Source organism: Lepidothrix coronata, unplaced genomic scaffold (genome assembly GCF_001604755.1).
Source record: "Lepidothrix coronata isolate B3197 unplaced genomic scaffold, Lepidothrix_coronata-1.0 Scaffold193, whole genome shotgun sequence".
Taxonomy (NCBI): Eukaryota; Metazoa; Chordata; class Aves; order Passeriformes; family Pipridae; genus Lepidothrix; species Lepidothrix coronata.
In genome coordinates, this window is record NW_016690373.1 from 909,746 (window position 1) to 932,909 (window position 23,164).

At 38.8% G+C, this 23,164-nt stretch overlaps 1 protein-coding gene across 1 annotated transcript in view; it reads left to right on the forward strand.

Moving 5' to 3' along the window:
- The first annotated feature begins 1,190 nt into the window (after positions 1–1,190).
- Positions 1,191–23,164, forward strand: part of SACS (sacsin molecular chaperone) — a 61,896-nt gene continuing 39,922 nt past the window's right edge. The window contains exons 1-2 of the mRNA XM_017831587.1: positions 1,191–1,384; positions 19,494–20,021. Coding sequence (XP_017687076.1) covers positions 19,999–20,021 — 23 coding nt within the window. The 5' untranslated portion in view covers positions 1,191–1,384; positions 19,494–19,998. The remainder of the gene's footprint in view (positions 1,385–19,493; positions 20,022–23,164) is intronic.

The following is a 23,164-nucleotide window of genomic DNA, read 5'->3' on the forward strand; positions in this document are numbered from 1 at the left end:
ATACTTTGGTATTATTAGCACCATGCTCTAGCCAACTGAGCTTATCTCAGGGTACCCTGTAGAGAACCTGTTTCTAATGCATTACCTGTGCAGCCAAGGACTGCAGAGGGAAAAGAGAGCTCCAGACTTCCTAGAAATCCCTTATCTCACCCTTTCAAGTCCTGAAGCTCTTGTGAAGTGCTATGTTAGTGCAGCATTTTAAATGAAGACTGGCAGGTCGGAAGGATGTATTTCTGGCAGTGGGCTGCTGTATCATGGGGGAAGGACAGCACTCTGCACTGACAAGTGAAATTCAGAGAAACACAACTGGCAAGATTAGAAGGGCTCTCAAAGGAAAGGTTTTTTGGTTTTTTGGAGGACAACCTGACAGGTTAACACAGGTGACTAAGGTGAGAGAATGAAATATCTTAGAAATGCCTTAAATTGTGAAGTCTGCTTTATGCAGTAGATCACATGAATAGGAATATGAATATGAAGTACATAAGGAGATAAGTTTTAAAGTGTCTAAGTGCTAAAGATAAGTGTGTAAGCACTAACAGCTACCTGTGCCAACTTGGAAAAGAGAAACCAAACTCAGATGCCACTGGTAGCACACAGATTTCTGAGTCTTGATGTAACCAACACCAACAAAATTAATTTAAGGCCATCCTAAAGAGTGTGAGCATAACATGCTGTTGATAAAGCAGAACAGTAAAGGTATTTACTAAAGCTGCTATACAGACACAAGTTTTCACAGGGGACTTCTTCAAATTGCAAAATTTAAAATGTAAATGTTCTTTGACACAGCAGGGTAGTTGAACCATGAAATAAATAGGTAGAAACCCTGTTATTTCTATTGAATAAGCTAAAAAAAATGCAAAAAGTGAAGAAATAATGCAGCAAAAGGAAGTAAATTTGAATTAAACAGAGACAACCACAAAATTGGATCTATTACAGGAAATAGTTCAAATACATGCTATACCTTGAGTAGGCTCTCTTAAAATTGTGTTGTTTTGGCCTTCTGTCTCGGTATCCATACCCATCTGTTGACTATCCTGTGCCTGCAGTTTGTATTGTGCTCATGAAATACTGAGGTTAGTCAGGACCATATCACTTTAAAAAAAAAAACCCAACACACAGACAAAGAAAGAAAAAAAACAGGCTGGGAAGGGGGAGCTAAAGCCTCTGCTGCATTGGGCTGTTTGGATACATTGGCTGCAGCAGTGGTCACGCATCCCTCCGCAGTCTGCTGATTTCGCAAAAGAGGGAGGAAAGGGTCGTTTTGCAGCCCAGATGCTGTCAAACACAAGCAATCAATGGAAGAAATGGCACAATGAACAGACAAGCATGTGGAAGCAGTTTATGAAGAAATAGTTAAATACCGAGCTTTGTCCCGGCTGACGCTGTAAGTACGAGCTCAACAGCAGATCCTGTGGTCACTGCAGTTGTTTGTGGGAGATGTTTTAGCACCCCGATGCTTTTAGTACTCACAGGTAGAGAAAGCATTGACTGTGACACGTTTCATAGTGTATTTAGGCAAATAACCGTATTGTATGTCTCTCTACAGAATTTTTGAGTGACTCACAAGCTGCAGTGCACTGGTAGGGTGGGTAAAGAATAAGCACATGAGCTTATTCTCCTTTCCTGATGGCTTATCTGGGCTCTGCTCTATAGATATGCTAGCAGATTGCTGCAGTACCACCCTCCTTGTGCAAAGGCCTCTCGCTGAATTTCGGCTCTGCCTTCAAGCACTGCTATACACAATGCATTTTTTCACACTCCAATGGCTGACTTAGCTTAAAAAAAATTTCCTAGAATTATTTGTTATACAAATTTTCTTCATGCCAACTGTTCTATTTTAAATTTTTCTTATATGTGCAGTTGTAGAAAGCTTATGAAATTCCAGTAGCTTTGTGTGTTACCATCGGGAGACTAGTTCTTAACATAGCTCTCCCAAAGAGAGTGCCAAGCATGATTTATTACTTAAAGGAATGAACACTTTTCTGTCTTTGGTCTGTTGCTAGCTGAAGTAATTGTATGCATTTTTAAATGTAAACATTTTTTCTTATGGAAATCCAATGTCTTGCTCTCTGGCAAATGCTTTACTGCTTTGTATTCTACATATGCCCTAATGATCTAGTACAGCTTTAAAAACAAGTAAAAAAGCAGAGCTAGAGCAAGTTTACTGCACTGTGTTTCTCAGCAATTTTTTGGTAATCAGACAAAATTTTTTATTGTAGCTAAAACTATGCATGTTGGCAGAGTTAAATAACGGGGTAGTGAGTATTTTTCTTGTTATTTTATAAGAATATTATTTTTGCTCTAAACTGGAGAATATCATCTATTTGATGTCCTCTACAGTTGTACCTTGGTACTTAACACAGCTTCTGCAGAAACCGCTGGGAGATCTCACTCCAGTGCCAGGGGAGGTAACAGCGGGGTAGTTGTGATGAGCAGCCTGTGCTGGGGTGTTAAGGAGGATGAGTAGTTGTTGCAAGGAGGAGCCTTCTTTTCTGCATCTCTTTTGGGACCTGGCAGAACTGCAGCTCCTGATGCCAAAGACTGCAAGTAGATACACACTTCTGCCCCCATCACGCTGTTCACCTCACTGGGGATGTAAGGCAGAGCCTTCCTCACACTGAGGAATCCATAGGGAAGTTTTCCCTTTGTTGCTTTGGGAGTTGCCCTCACCTTACATTCCCAGAGGTATTAAACTTCCATCAGCTGTCTATTCTATTTGCAAAACAACTTCTTATTTCTTGCTACCAGAAACTGAATTATAAGAGGCCAAATTTATCCCTTAATGAGTTTATAGCAAATTACTGTTACCTAGGGAGCACTGTGGCAGCGAATGTGAATGCTGAGGCTGTGTTATTGTCAATGTTCATTCTTGACCCTTCCTCTCCCATATCAGGATTGTCACCCTCTCAACATGAAGCAGAGTCTCTGGTTGGAAAAAGCCTTTCCAAAGATTAAGAAAGTAATCATTTACATTGTCATGTGTTATAAGAATACAAAAATAATACAGAAACTCAGTCCAACATAGCTAATTTCTGTTCCCATACTGAAAATATGCAGAACTATAACATAATTTAATTAGATAAAATTGTTTTAAAGGCTGCTTGCTGTTATGTAAAGACAGTGGGAAAAGTTCAGCTCCTGTGTACTTCCATTGTTTTCAGCAGAATTATACTGGGGTGAATTTGGCATTTTCAGGGGCCAACTCAAAAACCTTTTCTTTCTCTGTCTCTCTCTCGATTGTTTTCCTGTTTCTCAGATGTGATTTTGTTATGACCTCCAAGGCAACAGGCCCATATTTATAAAATATAATACAGCATATCTAAGATGCCCTAGTTAGGGCCACGTTTGCCTGAGGCTCCCTGTAAAGTAAATGGAAACATAGCAGCACTTCCAGAAAAGCTGATACACCAGATACCTAAAACTAGCCTGTGGTCATTGTACTTCACAATGTTTGGGGCTGCTTGGACTCTACTCTCAAAAGTAGAGTTTCTAAAATACAGGATGAGTTTTTATGCTAAAATATACAAAATGGTAGCATTTTCTTGAAGAGTTTAAACAGTGTCTAGCTGGCTAGTTTCTATGAACGCTTGGAATAACACATAGAATTAAAAAATGCATGTCGGATTTTGAAGTATTTGAACTTTCGGAAGACTTAGTCTTTTTTGAAATGTGTGTCAATTCATTCAGCAATATTTTTTGTTATACATGCAATTATTCAGCAATTATTTCTGCCTCAGCTAAGGAATATAACAACTCACACATTACTTTGGTACAGTAGGGTCACATTTTTCTTCTAAGTGTGTATTTAATGGATATATTTGCATTTTAGAAGTCTTGAGTTAAATCTTTAAATGGGATGGTCTAGTTCATTAGCATTTTTCATCTTCCTTTTGATTAGCTCAACAGAAGATGGTAATTGTTTGGAATTTTTTAGGAAGTATGTTTGTTGGTTGTGATGGAGATACACCAGAGCTGTGTGAGAAAGGAAGGTTTCACATTCCCTGCAGAGACCTACATGTGTTTATGCACAAAAAATGTGCAGCCATGAAGGTCAGACTAGAAATAAATGAGGCTTAGTTGTCTTCCCTAAAATTACCCGTAGAAACTTTCTCCACCCAGGTCAAACCAAAATAAGGTGTAATTTCTGATAGGTGATGATTATGCTTATGACACGATGGGGCAGAGGTCCTCTGGTGACCTCTTAGAAGGGCATGAATGTGCCTCGGGCTCCTCTCAGTGGTAAAGTTTAGTTTCTTTTTTCTTATAGAGGAACTATACAGCTGGTTGCATATACCAATCATCACCTATTTGAGATAAGACAGCTGGTGGAAAGTAGTAAAAGTCAGAGCTTTAACACTCTGGTCTCCCAAAAGGAAGGAAATAACAATTTCATTTAAATCATCAGTTTGTTCCAGTTTTGTCTGGAATTGAGTTAATTTTCTTCCTAGTAGCTGGCACAGTGCTATGTTTTGGATTCAGTATGAGAATAATGTTGATAACACACTGATGTTGTAGTTGTTGCTAAATAGTGCTTACTCTAAATGTTGGACTTTTCAGTTTGCCATGCTCTGCCAACAAGGAGGCGCACAAGGAAGCTGGGAGGCAGCATGGCAAGGACAGCTGAGCCAAACTAACCAAAGGGATATTCCATATGCATGCCCAGTATATAAACTGGGGGGAGGGGCCAATCACTGCTTAGGAATAGGCTGGCCATTGGTCAGTGGGTGGTGAGCAGTCGTGTTTTGCATCACTTTTTTTCTTGGGTTTTATTCTATCTCTATTTTTGTTGTGTTCCTTTGCATAACAATATTATTATTAATAATATTATTATTATTATTTCATATTTTAAGCTGTTCTTATCTCAACCCATAGGTTTTACCCTTTTTTCTGATTCTCCTTCCCATCCCACTGGGGGAGGATGGATGAGCAAGCACCTGCATGGTACTTAATTGCCAGCTGGAGTTAAACTATAACAGAGTTTTAGTTAAAGCTTCAGTGAAGCAAAAGGAACAGCTTATACCCTGCTCTTTTAGGACAGGTTAATTTACTTGTCTCTCTCTTCATTAGTTATATATGGTACATTGTGGAGCTCCGTAACATTAACAGCAAAATTATTGTCAGATTTTAACTAGCGTAAACTGAGATCCTGGGGAATGTAATAGTAGCTTCAGAGTGGTCTGATGTGCTTTACAAGCAGGCACCAGCTGTCACTGAATCCTGTTCTGTAAAGTTATTCACACTATGAAAGAAATTGCTAATGTTAGATGTTTGAAGACCTGTTAGGAGAGAAGGGGAATTGGAGGACCCTCAATTCTTGCTTATGCCACTTGCACTTTCCCCATAAAATGCCCACTGTAAACCTTCCCCTTTCTCCCCAAATTTCTCTCTCCTTATTGTTCTTTGGCTCCATCCCAGGGTAATTGCTACATGAATCACTATTTCTGATCAATTCTCCTAGCAGCACTGTCCCCAGCCTGTCCCAATCCTACAGCAGCATCTTGCATTTCTCCTACTCCCCAGGCCATGGATGCATTGCTAAATAGGAGAGTGAGGGAAGAAGAAACTGCTCAGAAGCGCAGACAAGCTCATGCCTGCATGTGCTGAGCCAGGTTCTCTGTTAGAGCAGTCCATGGATGACATATGGAGCAAGTAGTGCACTGGAGGGCAATTTTTCCAATGTAGAGTGACATAGAGTCTAATTCCAAGTGCTAATAATTTTCAGCTCATTACCTTCATGTTCATATTGGACTGGCATTGGAAATGCTTGCCTGGGTCTTGACATTGGCTTGTGTTATCCCACTCTGTGCCAGGCTGGATCTCAGCATAACAGTGTTGATCCACCACAACAAACTGGATTTAAGAGCTGAAGAACTTAAAAGAGCTTTCTGGTTTGCTTTGGTTACTCCTGACAATGCTAAAAACATCTCTTTGAATCATACTGATTGTTTGATGTTTATACAATGTATGTATATGCACACAGGGACATCTCCCAAACAGCAGTAGTGTTGTGGAAAGCTCATCACTTTGGGACATAAACAATCATATACAATAAATTATTTGGTTGCATATGTTAGCAAACCCTCTCCTACTGCAGAAAAATGGATCATTAGATCTGAAAAAGCTTTTTGATTTCTTCTGTGAGAGATCCACAAAAATGGATTTATTGCAGTTTCTCATTAGCTGTGACAAGGATGATGTCAGACAAGTTGTGCATGCCCTGTCCTATAAATAATAAATGAGAAGGACCCTGTCTCCTCTTTCTCTAATGGATTAATGTTATAGCTGGATGGAAAAGGCACGAGCTTCCTTTATGGAATGTAATGGAGCACCAAAATTGTTTAGACTCTGTTGAGTGTATTTATCTCAGGGGCTCCTGCTTGTCCCTTTATCTTGATCTCTGGGCATCTCTCTTAACAAATTGTAAAATTCTATTAAATGGAATAAAAATGAAGTCTTACAGATTTATAAAAAACTCCAAGAAATAACGCAAAAAAGTGCTTGTTTTTTTTTAGTCAACACAAACTCTGTAATATAAAAATCTTCCAAATACCCTTTCAGCGTGGCTTCCTATATTAATTATTATTGTAGCAACTCCAGTATGAAATGTGCTTCTCATTTCTTTCTTTCTATTGCAGTGCTTGCAAAGAGAGCTTTGTTGTTATAAGCTTCTCATTAATCATAATTATCACTAATAAGGTGCTGTTTAATCAAGTAGTTCAAAATACTCTGCAGACACTCAGGAATGCAACTTTATTTATGCAACCCCTGTTGCTTAATATAGTTCTTTGTGAATAATGTTATTGCTGTTTCATATGTTAAAATGTTCATATTCAGTCCCTTGGTCATTTTCTTTCAGTGTTAATCCACCTTTTTAGCATTTTGAATTGGGGGCAAAAAAAGCGCATTGAAACAGCTCTTAAGAAAGTAATACCTAGAACTGGGTATATTGTGAAGCAATACAAGAAAAGGAAGAGATGTCAAATCATGGGCACACCAAATCTTGGCAGAGTTCTAAGAATATTTTTCAACAGCAGTTGCTGTTGTGAATGGCACCTGCTAAACAAACAGGTGACATTTCAGTGCTTTCATACTGGTTTGCAACATCTGCAAATGACTTAGGTATTCTCAGCTTTTAAAATATTTCCTTCCCACTGTCTTGGTATGCTGATTCAAGGTAAATCTCTGTGTTAATCTCCTTGCTTGTACAACATTTGGCATTCCTAGGTGAAAATTTTCAGCGTAATATGTCCCAGTTTAGATACAAGCACTCCCACTTATGAAGAAGAAATTAATAGAGATGAATTCCCTGCTTAAGAGCATACTGCTCATAGACAGAAAATGCCATACCATTTGTCATCAATTCTGGCTTACAAATAGCACAGAGATAAAACTACTTCTGTTCATATCTGTCAAATTCTATCCACATGTGTATAAGTATGCAATGATCATAAAAGTCTCTTTCTGCTTTTTTTATTAAAAACTAGGCTTGGAGGAAATGAAGAGAAAAAGAAAACATATTAATATTTTATTAATATCAGTAAATGGAAAAAAAATTAACCATGCAGCAAACACATCAGAAGTATTTGTCTCTTGGTCTTAATACCCTTTGCCAGGAAGATGAAAAGCACTCATCAGAGGTCATTTCACTCTTGAGTCTGATGCAGCTCCCTATCCTTTGAAGGAAAGTTTGGCTGGCTGCTATGTGTAATTGTTCTGGAAAAAGAAGATAGCCTGCAAAATATTCCCCACTTCTACCTTATGGACCTGTCTCTCTCCTGGACACGAGTCATGGAGGCAGTCAGGATTAAGTCTGTGTCAGTAACTTTATGCTATATAAAAGTTTTATACAATCTAACTAACCATCATCTTTTAGGTCTTTTGGCCTAAAATGAACCCTGCTTCCTCTAAACTCCCACAAATCTCTCAAGACCACTGGGATGTCACAGAGGGCACAGAGGACTGCGAAATGGGTTACCTGACTGTGTGGCCAAGATCTAGCCTGATTCTGGTCTTGAGTACACACAAGTCAGTATGTATGTGATATGCTGGATTCTGCATCTAGAGTGGAGAGATGCCAGGAACAAGAATAAACTCTGAGAGGAGGGGCTGGAGAGCAGCCCTACAGAGAGGGAGGGGGATGCTGGTCAGCAGTGAGCCCTGGCAGCCAGGAGGGCAAACCCCATCCCAGTGTACATCAAACAGCATCACCATCTGGGCAAAAGAGGGGATTTTCCTGCTCTATTCAGTGTTGATGTGGCCTCACCTCAAGTACTGTGTACAGTTCTGGGCCCTGCAGTTTGAGAAGGATGTGAAGGTACTAAAATGTATCCCTCATGCATGTTCTTCTCCAGCACTGTGAAGCTGATGTCTCTTTTTGGTTGGCTGATAATGACAGTCTCTAATGGTCCCATGTTGTTTTTTCAGGTTAACCTTTCAGAATTTTCTCCCACAGAAGTTCATAGGTCGACACATTCTGATTTGAATCAAGTGAGGATGATGAGGAGGCACTGTGCAGCTTGTGTCTGAAACCACATCACAAAATATGGTCATATGCCCCTACCAGCTGGTGCTAATGGGAAGGAAATTGTAGTAACTTTTGTCTCCTCCCTGCCTTTCATTACTGTCTCTTCCAAAAATATCTTAATGAACTCTACTTTCATAATGAAATACTAAACCAGACAATCTTTCAGCTACTTAAGTGTTATGCTAACACCATGTTCTGCTAACAGGTACTGCAGGTTCTGTTTCTAAGACTGGTTCTGGGTTTGGTACTGGGGTGTTGTGACTGTCATTATTAGTGGAATGGGAACTGGCATGAAGAGAATTTTCTGAGATATCAGGGAAGTCTCCACACTGCAAGCTATCAATTTTTTACTCAAGTCTGTAATAACTAAACATAAAGTGTTAATTACACATGCCAGACAAGCCCTAGATATAAGATATTGTAAATCTGATGGTGCCTGGTTGACCCTGACAAACACAATATTTTGAAGGTTTAGTCTCTGCAGCTGAGATGGCTGGACTTGAGAGTTCTTCAAGGCTAGAAGCTGGAACCAAAGAGGGCTTCTTCTATCTTCCCCAAGTGCTACTGGGTATTGCTGGAGCTTATATACTTTTCCATAGGTCAGGATGAGTTTGGTCCAAAGTAATATTTTCCCTTCTCTTCTCTCCTCACAGGTCTGACGTCTTCATTCAGGTGGCTGTGACATATCTGTAGGTTCCAAATTATGTGATTCCTTCTAATAGTTGCCTTTATTCTAGATTTGATACTACAGTGGTACTATTACAAAATATTTTGTTCCCTAGCCTAAATCAGACAGTCCTGTGGTATGTCTGGGTGCAAGGCAAAATTGATGTATTTTGCTTTTTTACCTTAAGCTGGGCCGTCTTGTGGTGTGCTCAGGTGCAAAACCAGAACAAAACAACCAACATCAACACTGAAATTCCCTGCAAGCTGACTGGACAATAGTTAGCTTCTTTTTTAGGAGACCACACTAAAACAGTATATACTTACACTTAGCAGATCTGAGATGCATGAGTGCACTACCGATGATGCACAAAGGATCTGCAGTTGTCCAGATCACTTTTTCCCAGTATATAGTACTAACCTCTGTTTGATTTAGTAAAGATATTTCCTACTAAACCTGCAATTTCATGTTCCAGAGTTCTTGGACAGAGATAGCCTAATTTCTTCCAATTAGAGTGAGTTAACTTTAACTCCTAGCTCATTTAGGGAATTTCAGTTTCTGCACTTTTTTTTCTACTAGCCATGTCATCTTGGTTCTCACGTTGAATGCTAAAAATAAAAGTGAGTGCTACTTGCCTTTGTTACTTAGCCTCTATAATAGGCTGTGAATGAGGCTTTCTAAGTAAAGAAGCCATATCTCAAATGTGCCTGGAAATCATTTGGAAGCTGCTGCAGAGTAGGAGATGCATATTTTGGTGAAGTATACACTGCACATAGTCTGCAGTCTATAAGTGCTTTGAAAGTTTCTGACGTGATGAATCAGAGCTCAGTTTCATCAGATGCAGTTATGTCAGCAATACACTCTTGTCTCACCTGGAGATTCCTCAAACCAGGGCTGTCTGTATATCTCATACCTCCTGAAGAACAGAATGACTTGGCAGGCTCATAATGTCATCAAGATTCCTTCATCATAAGCTTTCCGTTAATTCAATGTGAAGAAAGGTTCTTTACAAGAGTAATTGAGGACAGGATAAGTGTTAGGAAAAGGCTTGGCTTCATTAATGCTCCTGTGAGAGTTGCTAATGAAAGTATTGGGAATATTCTGTAACTGTACACTTGAAATTTTCTCCTCAGGCTTTTGTCAGTCAAACACAGATTTCTGAGTTGTAGTCTAAGAATTTCAATTTACCTCAAACCTTAAAGAACAAGATGCTACAAAACACATTCATATAGTCATTCAACCAATCACATTTATGTATAGCTTACACAGGTTAGTGTTTTGTGGCTATCAAGATTTCCTGAATTCAAACATCTGTAAACAAAAGAGGGAACGTCCATACAGTAATACAATAATAAATACTCATTTAACAAAAGAAAAAATATTTTGTCACTTGAAAAAGCTTTTTTTCTCAGGACTTTCGAATCACTATGACAAGAAATTCTTTCCAATCCTCATTGCAATCATAAGAATAATGTTGAAAAAGACCCTGTACTGTCTAGAAGAGAGAAAGTCTCATCTAAGAACACAGCTACTCCTAGCAGCAGGCTAATATCCTTCCTTCCTGGCCATCTGTGCTGCAAGGTGAACAAAGGGAAATATGCTAGGCCAGCTACTACATTGATAGCATTCAGGGAACAGTGATGCCTAAACCAAACATAAATTCATTTTACTAATTGAAGACAATTTTTTCTAAACTTCTGAACCCATCTGCTCTTAAATGAAATGTTGAAGTAAGATCAATACCAAGATTTGAACATAGCTAACCCCTTCACTTGAAGGTAAAAACAACAATTACTTTAATGTGTGAAAGGATAATTTTCCACATATATGTATTAATTATGATAATTATTTGGAGTTTAATTTATTTAATAAGTAAGAAAATTTCCTAAGTATATTTTTTCTTCTTTAAACATTTGAACATAAACAGAGACTCAATTATTTTTGATCATCTAAAACAACTAACACAGGTATTCTGATTCAGTATACTTCAGTATACCTAAGCCTGAACTGCCTGTTAGTTTACAGTGTAGGAGGCAATGCACAAAGAATTCTGATTCAAAGATTAGGTATCCCAAATTTAGGGCATGACTGATACAACAGTAAATGAATATTCTTCCTAAGTTCATCTTCAGAATAAGTTCATTTACTGTTTCATCTTAAGCGCATGTCTGCAAAGTGCACTTCAGCTGCACTCCAAGACTCTGTGTATCTGTTAAAATGGTTTTCTTTATACAGCACAGTATAGTGCCCTTATCCAGCCGAGAAGGGTATTTGGTTTTCCTGGTATTTCAGCCATTAGTAATGTCACAAAACAGTAATCAAGGTGTGAGTTTTCGAGCTTACTCTTGAAGAGAAGTGCTTGAGGGACATATTTTTGTAGCTAAAAGAATGATTTTAGCAATCCAAACAAAATCTATTTAAAAGAAAAACATGGGGAAGGAAATCCATAAAGGTACTCACTTCCCTCCCTGTGGAATCAAATTTTCAGAGCATTAGACCAACTACTTTTCCTTCCAGCCCTGTATCACTTACAGAGACTGACTTCAACAAAACCACTACTGGCGTAATTATTCTGGAATTTTAGTATTTTCTGTATAAGGGCTCAGTTCCTATCTTTTCCTTCATCTGGTTTCTCATCAGGGACTCATGAGACTGACACCCCGCTGCTAGATAATTCATAAATTTTTGTATTGGCAAGTCTGGACAGAACAGACTAGAAATTAGTGTTCAGCTTGGACTTAGTGTACCCTGCTTTGGAGCTAGAAGAGCTTATAAATTAAGCTGTATATCTCTGAATTATATCATATTGGGCAGTCAAGTCATAACTCATATTCCTGCTATTTTTTTCTCAGCCTAATAGCCCTTTTGTTTATATGTTTGTGACTGCAGAGCTCTTTAGGCTTCTGTATTATGGTTCATAGACAGTGTCAGTTTCCCATTTCATTGGAAAGCCTGTTAAATGGTTCAGAACTAACACTAAGCACAATGGTTCTCCTTCTGTTTGTCCTTTTGTGTGGCATCCACTGCTTTCGATTTCAGAGGAGAGGGCTTAAAATCTCCACATTTCTGGAGAACAGTGGTGAGGTTTTAACCACATGGCTCTTTCCCTCAGTTTTGTGGGGTTTTTAAAGCCTTTTGCTCCAGCTGCCATGTATTGCTGCATGCAGTCATACTTCTTGAGTCCCCTTTTCCATAAGTGAATTATTGCAGGTCTTGTGTTAAGCACATATACTTGTTGAGAATTGTGTTTCCTTTGTTCCTCTGAGAAAGAAATGGATGAAGGTGGTACGAGACATTTTTTTTGTTTCATTTAACTTATTCTTAAGAGCAAGTATTGTACTTTTTTATGCCCCTGAGACTAATTTTCTCAACTTCATGGCTTGTGATAAGAGTCAGCTGATGTATCCATGCAGCACTGAGCTGTGAGGAGATACTGGTTTCATCCTAAGAACAATAGGGCTGTCAGCTCTGCTTGCTGTTATACGGGGTTATTACTGTTCTGCTGCTTCTGGTTTTGGAGCTAGCAGCTGCTCTGTTTGCTCAGGTAACTCTGAACTGTTTTCCAGGTGCATCCATACCAAAACTACCATTTTGGTAGGCCATACCATTATGGCCTTACTTCACTGTTTGTTGCTGGAGGCTATCTTCTCTCTTTCAGTAATAAAGAAGTTTTCACAATTAGTACATTTCAGTGACTGTCAGATGACCACCATGCTGTGAGGCAAAGAACAGGAGAGGGGGTTCATTCAGCTTGAGGGCACTACAGAACCTTGCTGCAGATCATAGTCATAGAATGGTTTGGGTTGGAAGATAATATAGTTCCAACCCTCTGCCACAGGCAATGACGCCTTTCACTAGACCAGGTTGCTCAGAGCCCCATCCAACCTGGCCTTGAACACTTCCAGGGATGGAGCATCCACAACTTTTTTTGGGCAATCTATTCTAATGCCTCACCACCCTCACAGTAAAGAATTTCTTCCTAACATCTAATCTAAACCTACTCTCTTTAAGTTTGAAGCTATCCCCCTTGTCCTACAAGACCTACATGGTCTTGTAAAAATCCCTCTCCACGTTTCTTGTACTGGAAGGCCGCAATAAGGTCTCCATGAAGCCTCCTCTTTTCCAGGCTGAAAAATCTCAATTCTCGCAGCCTTTCCTTGTAGGAGAGGTGTTCCATCCCTCCAATCATCTTGGTGGCCTTTCTCTGGACTCACTACAACAGATTGATTGTCCTTACTGTGGGGGGGACCCCAGAGCTGGATGCAGAACTCCAGGCAGAGTCTCACAAAAGCAGAGTAGAGGGACAAGATCACTTCCCTCAACCTGCTTTTGATGCAGCCCAGGATACAACTGGCTTTCTGTGCTGCAAGTGCACATTGCTGGCTCCTGTCCAGCCTCTCATTCACCAGCACCCCCAAGTCCTTCTCAGCAGGGCTGCTCTTGGTCTGTTCATCTTCCAGCCTATATCGATACTGAGAGTTGCCCTGACCCAGGTTCAGCACCTTGCACTTGGTCTTGTTAAACCTCATGGGATTCACATGGGCCCAGCTCTCAAGCTTGTCCAGGTCCCTATGGATGGTATCAACCCTCCTGCTGCGGGCCAGGGACACCTTCCACCAGGCCAGGTTGCTCAGAGCCCCATTCAACCTGGCCTTGAACACTTTCATGGATGGGGCATCCACAACTTCTCTAGGCAACCTCTTCCAGTGCCTCACCACACTCAGTAAAGAATTTCTTCCTAATATCTAACCTAAACCCATCCTCCTTCAGTTTAAAGCCTTTCCCTCTTCTCCTATCAATACACCCCCTTGCAGAAAGTCCCTCTCTAGCTTTCTTGTAGGTCTCCTTTAGGTAATGCAAGGCTGCTATAAGGTCTCTCTGGATAACAGACCTTATCATTGTTTTGAACTTGCTTGGGACTTCAGTGTGTGTTCTGATGAGCAATACGTCTGTGCTCTCATCCACACTCATGCTGGTGCAGTTTTTTTCTTCTAAGTCTTGTGGTTTGATTAGATGCTAAAACTGCCTAAATGTAAACCAGTCGCAATTAATTCCTATTTCCTTAATAAATCACTTTTCTCAAGTATCTGCTTGGGTGCCTGGTTCATGCAGCTAGGGTCAAATACAATGCCAGATTTGTGAATAGCTTGGCAGAGTCTCCTGTGCTTTTTTTTCTTCTCACTCCCCATGTGGCATATAGTTCCCAGCTCAAGGTTAGTTGAGATTTTATTTTGTTTGTCAAACTTACTGCTGTTCTAGGAAACTGTGGCAATTATGGAGTTGCTGGTCAATGATTATATCAGTCTATGCTGCTCTTTCTGTTGCTGGTGTGACCTTGGAAAGAGTAGGCAAAAACTTACTTTCTTCAAAAAGTGACTACAACATTTGTCCTGATTTTCATCTGTTAAATATTTTTAACTTTGTACATATATTTCTGATGTTTCTTCAAAAAGAAAAGATGCCTATTGTGCAAATGCATCACAATCATCACACTCTAGAGAAAGAATCACTTTTGTGCAGCTATGATCAATCTCTCCTCTATATAAAAATCAACAAGAGTGCAGCATTTTTATCCATTATAATATGAATAGCATTAACAATATAGTATTAGTATCATTAATACTATCAATAATATAAATATTATTAAAGTATTGGCATTTTTGAAAGCTTTTAGTTTACTTTTAATATTTAAATTGTATGTGATAAAGCATGAAAGCTCATGTAATGCATAACAGTATAAATACAGAGCCACACATTTTGCTGATGGCAGTAATTTATATCTGCTGATGGCATGGACCACCCATATCAGTTGAATTTGCTACACAAAAACTGTCTAGACAATAAACACATTAAGGACATATCTATTTTACTTCCAACATTTCTAGTTTGCTGGCACATTATTATATTGCACTCTATCAGGTCCATCTCAAATTTCTGCAGAATACCTATCTGAGAAGCAGCTCTTTACATTTGTGTGTTACCTGCAAATGTGTGTTACCTGCAATGTGTGAACTCAGATAGTATACTTGTGTGCTGACAGGAATAATTTGTATTTAAGAGGCATCTGTCTTTTCAAAATTTTAATACCTGGACAGTCTTTTTCTTCAAGGTTCAGCTGCTTTCTTTGGACTATGTACCAGTCCTTGTTATATTTGTAGTGAGTCTGGTCTAGGCTCATTCAGACCTACTTCTACTATTGCATGGAGTAGGATCCAAATCATGAGAAATAAACCTGTCATAAGTTCCTGCCTAATAAATCCAGGAGTAAGCTGAATTCAGTGAAATGGGGGAGCCATTCTGTGTTTGTAACGATATATGGGAGTTATCCCTGAGATGACTCCATACTATTTGAGATCAGAGATTAGACCTCAGGCATATTTTATTTCCAGATTGTTCTGCCTCTCTTGGCATTCATTTGTCAGCCTTCAGTTCTGCCAGATATCCTTGCTTTTTCCTTTTTAAAGGGACACTTCTCTCATGCTAAGCAGTTTAGCAGAATGCAAGTTTTTAGTTTGTATCACTGACACATATCCCTGTACTTACTGGTAAAACCATTATTGGTAAAACCAAAATGATGTCATATGTACGAGATATGAGTTGTACATTTCCATTCAATTTACAGTTTACTAAGAAAGCAGTTTTGGAGGAGAATGAAATGTCCTATAACAAAATACTTTTGTTCCACCCCATTTACACATGGACTGTTTGTACCTATGGTGCTGAAAGGAGCCATGATTAGGGTGAGGTAGTTGTACCACAGCATATCCTTGAACCTTGAAGACAAATTCTAGGTTCAGTCAAGGTTACCCATGAGTGCAGCAGATGGATGGGGTATCTTTCATTGTGCACATCCCACTAGTGACCCAGCTATGCTGCAGCTCTGGTCAATTCAGCTTGCTCTCATGCTATGCTGTTCACAACTGCTTTCCTGCTTGAGGATATATATACCTCCTGTTGTTGTGGACTTGTTTATTCCAACAGAAGTTACCATAAGCAATAATGTCTTGTGATCAAATTGTGGTTTTAGACTGTATAAAACATCAATAGAGCATTAGGTACTGCTTGCTTTGTACACAAATTTTTTCCTCCAAACTTTGGATTGTGTTCAGTAATTCTGATGGCTCTTGTATGCTTCCCATGCTACTGGATGGACTATTAACAGTTTTGATTTAGTTATTGTGAAGGAAAGAAACTAAGTATATGTTTCATTTAGACTGATCCTAATATTAAAAGGGTGGATGAGGAGTGAACAGATAGATAATCAGACAACCAGTAATAGTTTTAGAACAGAAATTTCTGGAGCAGTATTAATATGCAGCTACCTGATTTGCAGGCAAAATTAGGTATTTTTGTAGCTATATCTGTGGGTCCTACCTAGAACTAATCACAGGCACCCACAAAATTGAAGATTGTTTTTACAGTTTGACTGCTAAACCTCCTCCACCAAAATTCAATTAAAGACAGGCATAAAATCCTGCAGCAAAGGTGTTTTCTTTTAAAAACTAATAAATCCCACAGTAGAAAATTGGTATAGGCAATGGTTGTAACTGGTTTTTTTTTCCAGGAGAAATTTATGGTTGTCTGTACTCATAAATTCAATGACAGTATGTTCTCAGATGCTGCAACTCAATATCATATAAAACCATAAGGTAACCTGTGTGACCAGCTCAGGCACAGAAGATGTGTGAGGTCAGCAAGTTAAGTGTGCCAGGATAAATCTGTATCTGGTATCTGACAGCCAAGTTGGCTTTCTTTCTTACCGTGGGAGACGACACAGACATGACTGTGTTGAAATCTTTCTAGGATTGTAATGTGATCTGGTAGCAAACTGACAACACCTTTTGGTCACATCTATGCTGGCAAGACCAAGTGCCTTCGAGGACTATCAGAATTGTTTGCCACTCTAGAGATGTCATTTCCCACCGTGATGTAACTTGCTCTTCTGCTAGGCAAACTGTTTATTGAATTAATGATTTTAGGCTGTTTTCAGGTAGTTTGGACCTATTCATTTTCTGAACAAGGTGTCATTGTCAAAAATTCTAGAAGATATTTTTCTTTTCCTGGATGTGTCACTACCAAGAACAGGTAACATATCAAGGGGCAACATAATAAAGGACAGTGTTTGAGAGGCCAAATCTAGAAATAGAATGGAGTCTGAGAAAGTGTGTCACTCACTAATTGTGGAGGGGCTGTCTCTTAGTCATAATTAGCTTTCTATTATAGCATATTTTTCCTTTATCCTTCTTCAAGGCAACTGAAGCTGCTCAAATAACTTTAAATGTTTTTCATGTGTGATTTTTTAATGATGCTTTAGGGGAATCAGTATAAGATGACTGGTCTTCCAACTGTGGCTGCACGTGTAGTTCCCTTAAGCCTGACTTCCCACTGCTGCCAAAATGTCTATTCTTAGCAGTCTCCTCCCAGCTGCAACTCATTATGCAGCAGGGCTGTAACCGTTTTGTTTTCTATGAAATCATTCCTACCTGAGCAAATGGGGCTGGACTTGTAGGCCCTTTGCTTAAGTCTTTATTACTTAAGTGTGACTTCATATGGACTTTTCTTTGGATTACCATCTAGATATACATCTCAGCATCTGCAGAAAAAAAATTAGATTGAAACCATTTAGTTTATTATACTAAGTTAAATTCTTCATGATTCTTGCTAGAGTAAGCATGCATTCAGAATTCATATACTTTGACATTTCATTTACTAACTGAGTAGGTAAAATCATTAAGTATTAAAAAAAAAAAGTCAAGTCACAAATTCTACTTCCCTTTCTTTCACACCGGTTGTGTTTCAATATCATACTTACACAGTAAACTAATTCATCTTTTGTCGTTTAGCCATAGTTGTTTTCCTTTCTGGGTTAGGAAAGAATGTCAGTGCATTGCTGTTTGAGGAGGGACATACGCAACTGCACACAATGAAAAGACTTGCCAACACTGTCAGAGGCTCAGAGAAGGATTTACATTTGCACAAATGTAGAGCAATAATGGAACACCACTGCTGTCCTCCTAGCTCTCTCAAACATACCTTCCTTGTGTACTAACTTATAAAGTATATTGAGGTATACTGTTTTCTGCAGCTTGACAGCTCATGCCTTGCCTCACTTATACACCGATCTGGTGCTATAAAATCCAGTGTATCAGCTTGAAGGAAATAGTTACTAAAGGTATGAGCAGCATAGAGCAGATGTTGATTTATATAGCTTAGGAGTGGGGATTAGCTGGGGAGAGTTTGAATCCTCCCAGTGGAAAGTCATTGCAAGCTAGTTAATCTCTTCCCCTAGCTGCAAGCCATTTGAATAGAAGGGTAGAACTCTTCTCCATAAATATTCTGCTCAGCCCGTTATTTTCCTTGATGGCATAATTTTATGTTAAGACCGTAATATATATCGTAGAGCAGCATATATCCTAGAATAATTGCCCACTGTACTGGTTTTAGCTGAGATAGAGTTAATTTTCTCCCTAGTAGCTAGTACAGCACTGTGGTTTTGAATTTAGTAGAAGAATAATGTTGATAATACACTGATATTGTAGTTTTTGCTCAGTAGTGCTTACTCTAAATCCAGGACTTTTCAGTTTTCCGTGCTCTGTCAGCGAGGAGGTGCACAAAGGAACAGAGCTGGGACAGCGGAGCCAAAGTGGACAAAGGGATATTCCATATCATAGAATGTCAGGCTCACCATATAAACTGGGATGTATTGGCCATGAGGGGTGAATCGCTGCATGGGCTGGACATTGGTCAGTGGGCGGTGAGCAATTGTTTTGTGCATCACTTGTTTTCTTGGGTTTTATTTCTGTCTCTCTTTTTGCTGTATTCCTTTGCATTACATTATTATTACTATTATTATTATTATTATTATTATTATTATTATTATTATTATTATTATTATTATTATTATTATTATTATTATTATTATTTCAATTATTAAGCTGTTCTTATCTCAGTCCACAGGTTTCACCTTTTTCCCTAATTCTCTTCCCTATCACATCGTGAGCGGCTGCGTGGTGCTTAGTTGCCAGCTGGCATTAAACCATGACACCTGTTTAGTCAGTGTACTTACAGCTATTGTATTGATTGTATATATTAAAGTGGAGGAGAAGCAGAAAATTTCACTGCTCTTTCTCAGTTCTCCGTGTGCTTAAAAGTAACACACAAGGCAGTTTATAATTAGTATCATGACTCACTCAATACCACTAACTGCAACTATGCCCTCAAAGGAAATGACTTTTTCATACCGTTCTGTTCAATTCTGTTTTGTATTAATAGCCCTCCCATTTTCTCATGTGTCTCTTCTTCTAGAACTCCCGAGCTGATATTAAGAAGTGTCTTCTAGCAGGTGTGAGTCAGACCTTTGGGCTTCACAAATACCCTTCCAACTGTGCTTGCTTCCAGAAAAAAAGGAAGACAAAGAAGAGGCAGCAGCTTCCAGAATTCCACTCCTTTTCTAGAAGATAAATATAAATCAATTGCACAAGAAGATAGCCTGAATTCAGTTAAAGAAACTAAACTTGCTTTCTGAGATCTGTCCTGCTACGTCTGTTTCTGATTGTAAGACAATGGACTTCTGTGAGCAATTAAGAAAGTGGCTTTAAAAGAAAACTGGAGAAGTGGCAGGTGGTGAAGCACAGAGACATCTTGGATAGATCAAGGATGAAGTGAACATTGAGTGGACTTTCATATGCTTGGGCTTTCTGCTGTCCACTGAAGACATGATAAGCAAAAAAGATTAAAAATAACTTTCTAATTAATAAATCCAAGGTCTACTTCATGTTCCTATCAAGAAGATATCAAAGAAAAAGAGACAATGGAGATCGAGGATAAGAACAGGTAAAAAAAAAATTAAATTCTGAAAGAATTTACTGTTAGGCTGGCATATTCTTGCTCAACCCTGCATGGTCAGAATTTAAAGAATGAGTCTGATACTTGCCTAGTGTTTGTACAAAATTGCTACTTTTAAACGTGAAATTAATTTCTTAAGTAATAGATAGGTGCCAGGTTCTGCAGCATTTACTTATGAATTATCTCTGAGAAATTAATGAGAACTACTTGAAAAAACTAATCACACTTTTGAGTAATGGATTCATAGTCTAACTTTCAATGTACACATACAGTCTCCACTGAAGCATTTTTCGAAGACAAGTGAAAGTTTCTTTCCTGTATTTGCCTAACTCTGAATTCAACATATTGTTTTACCAGAATGAATCTATAATCTGTCAACAGCTAAAAAGCAAAGCAAGTTCTTCACATGAACAGTGTCTAAACAAATCTTATGAGATAAGTGTTTAGTTGTTGTAAGTTACAACATGTGAAGTTGTAATTAGAAGTGTTCTTATTTTCTGTCAGTGGGCTTGCAGGAAGAGGACAGCTTCCACCCTCAGCCTTGCAATCTGCAGAACCCACACTGATGGGCAGCTCTGTAACCTACAGCCTCCATTTTTTTCCTGTGTGTTAAGGAGGCGGGCTTTGCATTGTGGTAGACAGTTGTTAGCAACAGTTGACTACTCTTTCAAGATCTGTTCCACTGGCTTCCTGGGTAATTCTGTGAAAATTCATGGAAATTATGTATTTCCTTTGCCAGATGACTGTGGGATAGAAAATCTGGGGGGTTGAATCTCTCTCTTTTTCTTCTTGTTACTTAACTAGGCCCTTCTAATGCAAATTTTATGTATCTGGGAATCTCTGAGGTTTAGGCATTGGACAAACTATCTGTGCAGCAAGGTCTTCTATAATCCAGTGACATATGAATGCCTTTGTAAAGACCTAGTCGGATAGTCAATGTGGTTGGTAGCAAGGACTGAATTGGGACCAGAAACAAAAGTACAGAACTGACATGGACAAGAGCTGGAAAGTATGGAATGTCCCAGATTGAGTCGCAGGGCCAATATTAAAGCTGGAGACTGTGCATTGGACAGAGGACGGACTTAACAAATCATCAGAGCTGTTGCCAGCAAGAGGCAAACAGGCTTGACACATATTTGGCTTCTATGTCAGTGGCTCAACCTATTCTGCTAAAAGCAGATTTCTTGCACTGAGAATTATTCATGTTGCCAACAATTAAAAATTCTATACGTCAGTATTGACATTCTTGGATACTATTAAATGATGGGCTTTGTTCCACCAAGATCATCAATGACAAATATCCTGTCGTATCCTGTCGTGTCAGTTATGTAGTGATTTTTGCTCATGCAGTTTATGGGTTTTTTTGCAACTCTCAGTTAAACTGAGTTTCCATTAGACTATGTAGTGATATTTCAGAAGCCCTTCACTGTATTTCTTTTTAATTTCAGTATCATTCAATTACAAAAAAAAATAAAAGATTTCAAAAATTTTTGTACAGTACTTTACCTAAGCTTTAATATCGATATTATACCCAGATCTTTTTAAAGGTAGTCAAGTGTCAGTTTTCAAACTGACAGTTTTCAAACTGCCTCTGCAGGTGTTCTGTTCACTGTGTTACTGTCCTCTAACTTTGCAGAAAACTCCCTTAACTTCTACATTTCCTGCTTCTCTTGTGTGCAAATATGCAGAGATATGCCAAGGGACATAATGTATCTCTTCTGTCACACTGACAGAAATGTAAACAACAATTATGGCATTTATGAAAGCCATTAGCCAGCTAATGTAATTTTGACCATATATTTCACTAAAATAGTCAGGACGTCTTTATGTCTTATCCTTACTGAAGCTACAGGCTAGCACACACTTCCTTCTGAAAATACCACAGCTGCCTCGTGCTTTGTGTTTCAGCTCCATCAAACTGAGCCAAATTAACTCAGTTCAAATAGTACAATTTTATTAAATTGGGTGATGGCATCAGAACTGGGGTTAGGGGTGAGTGTGGAAGAAGTCCCATCAGTAAATTGGAAAGAAGAGTGAAATGCAGTGAGGCTGTAAAAAGCCTGTAAGTACTTGATGTCTTATCCCATGCTGCTTTATGCAGGACAGGACATGTAAACACAGCCTCTGGTTCCCAATGAACAATGCTGCAACTCTTGTGTATGAGGTTAGTGTTTGGAGGAGTATTTACTTGTAGCTATTACACCTGTATGGTGGGACTTGTCACGCAACCCAGGAATCCCTTTCACTTCCTTTCTGTGTTTTCCCAGAAGAGGATGCCCTTTGTTCTTTCTTCCCCTTTTCCTCCCTTCCTCTCACTAGGCCTTACATATGGCTCATGTTTCTTCTTCTGTGCCACCCGTCCTTCTGGTTTTGAAGGTTAAATTGTTGCTTGTATTTCTGCATGGGACCCTGTTAAGAGGGAGAGAGAACTGATACAGAGGTGGGAAAGAGCTAGGGTTATCTGATATAGAGACACTTGCAGAGGATCTTGAAGTATCTTTTCATAATTTAAGAAAACTACTTGTATTTCCTTCTGTTTGCATTTCCTTCTGTTTGATATTCTAATTTTCTCTACATACATGGGGCTCTGTTCACTGCTATCTAGAAAATATTATGAAATTTTGGAGAATGATTAGATGCAGTATTCAGAGGTAATAGGGATCAATAAATGCTTCTTAAAATATTTTATACGTCGGTAATCTGGGGCCATTTTAGTTATTGAGTGGATTTTCCTCACTTATATGGAAAGATAATAGCTTCATTAAGTACTCTGGAACTGAAATAAGAAAAATATCTTAAGGTTGTACGGGGAAAACCTCCACCTTTGATAAGCTGATGACTGTGTGTCCTAAATGGAAGCAAAAAACCCAGGTGCCTACATTAGGCACTGAAATCAATTTGCAGATTTAGGCATTGCTTTTTTGATGTTTCAAGGTTAAAGTGGGTGTTCTAAATCTAGCTCTTTTGTTGGCACCAAAGGACAAAATAAAGTACCACCAGTAATTTAACATATTGCCTATTAAAAAATGTATGCCAACAGCAACTCTTGCAACACTGTAGTCCCTTCAAATGCAATTCTCTAAAGATCAACTGAGGAGTTTATTTTTATCATTTGGTTTAATCTTTTGCAT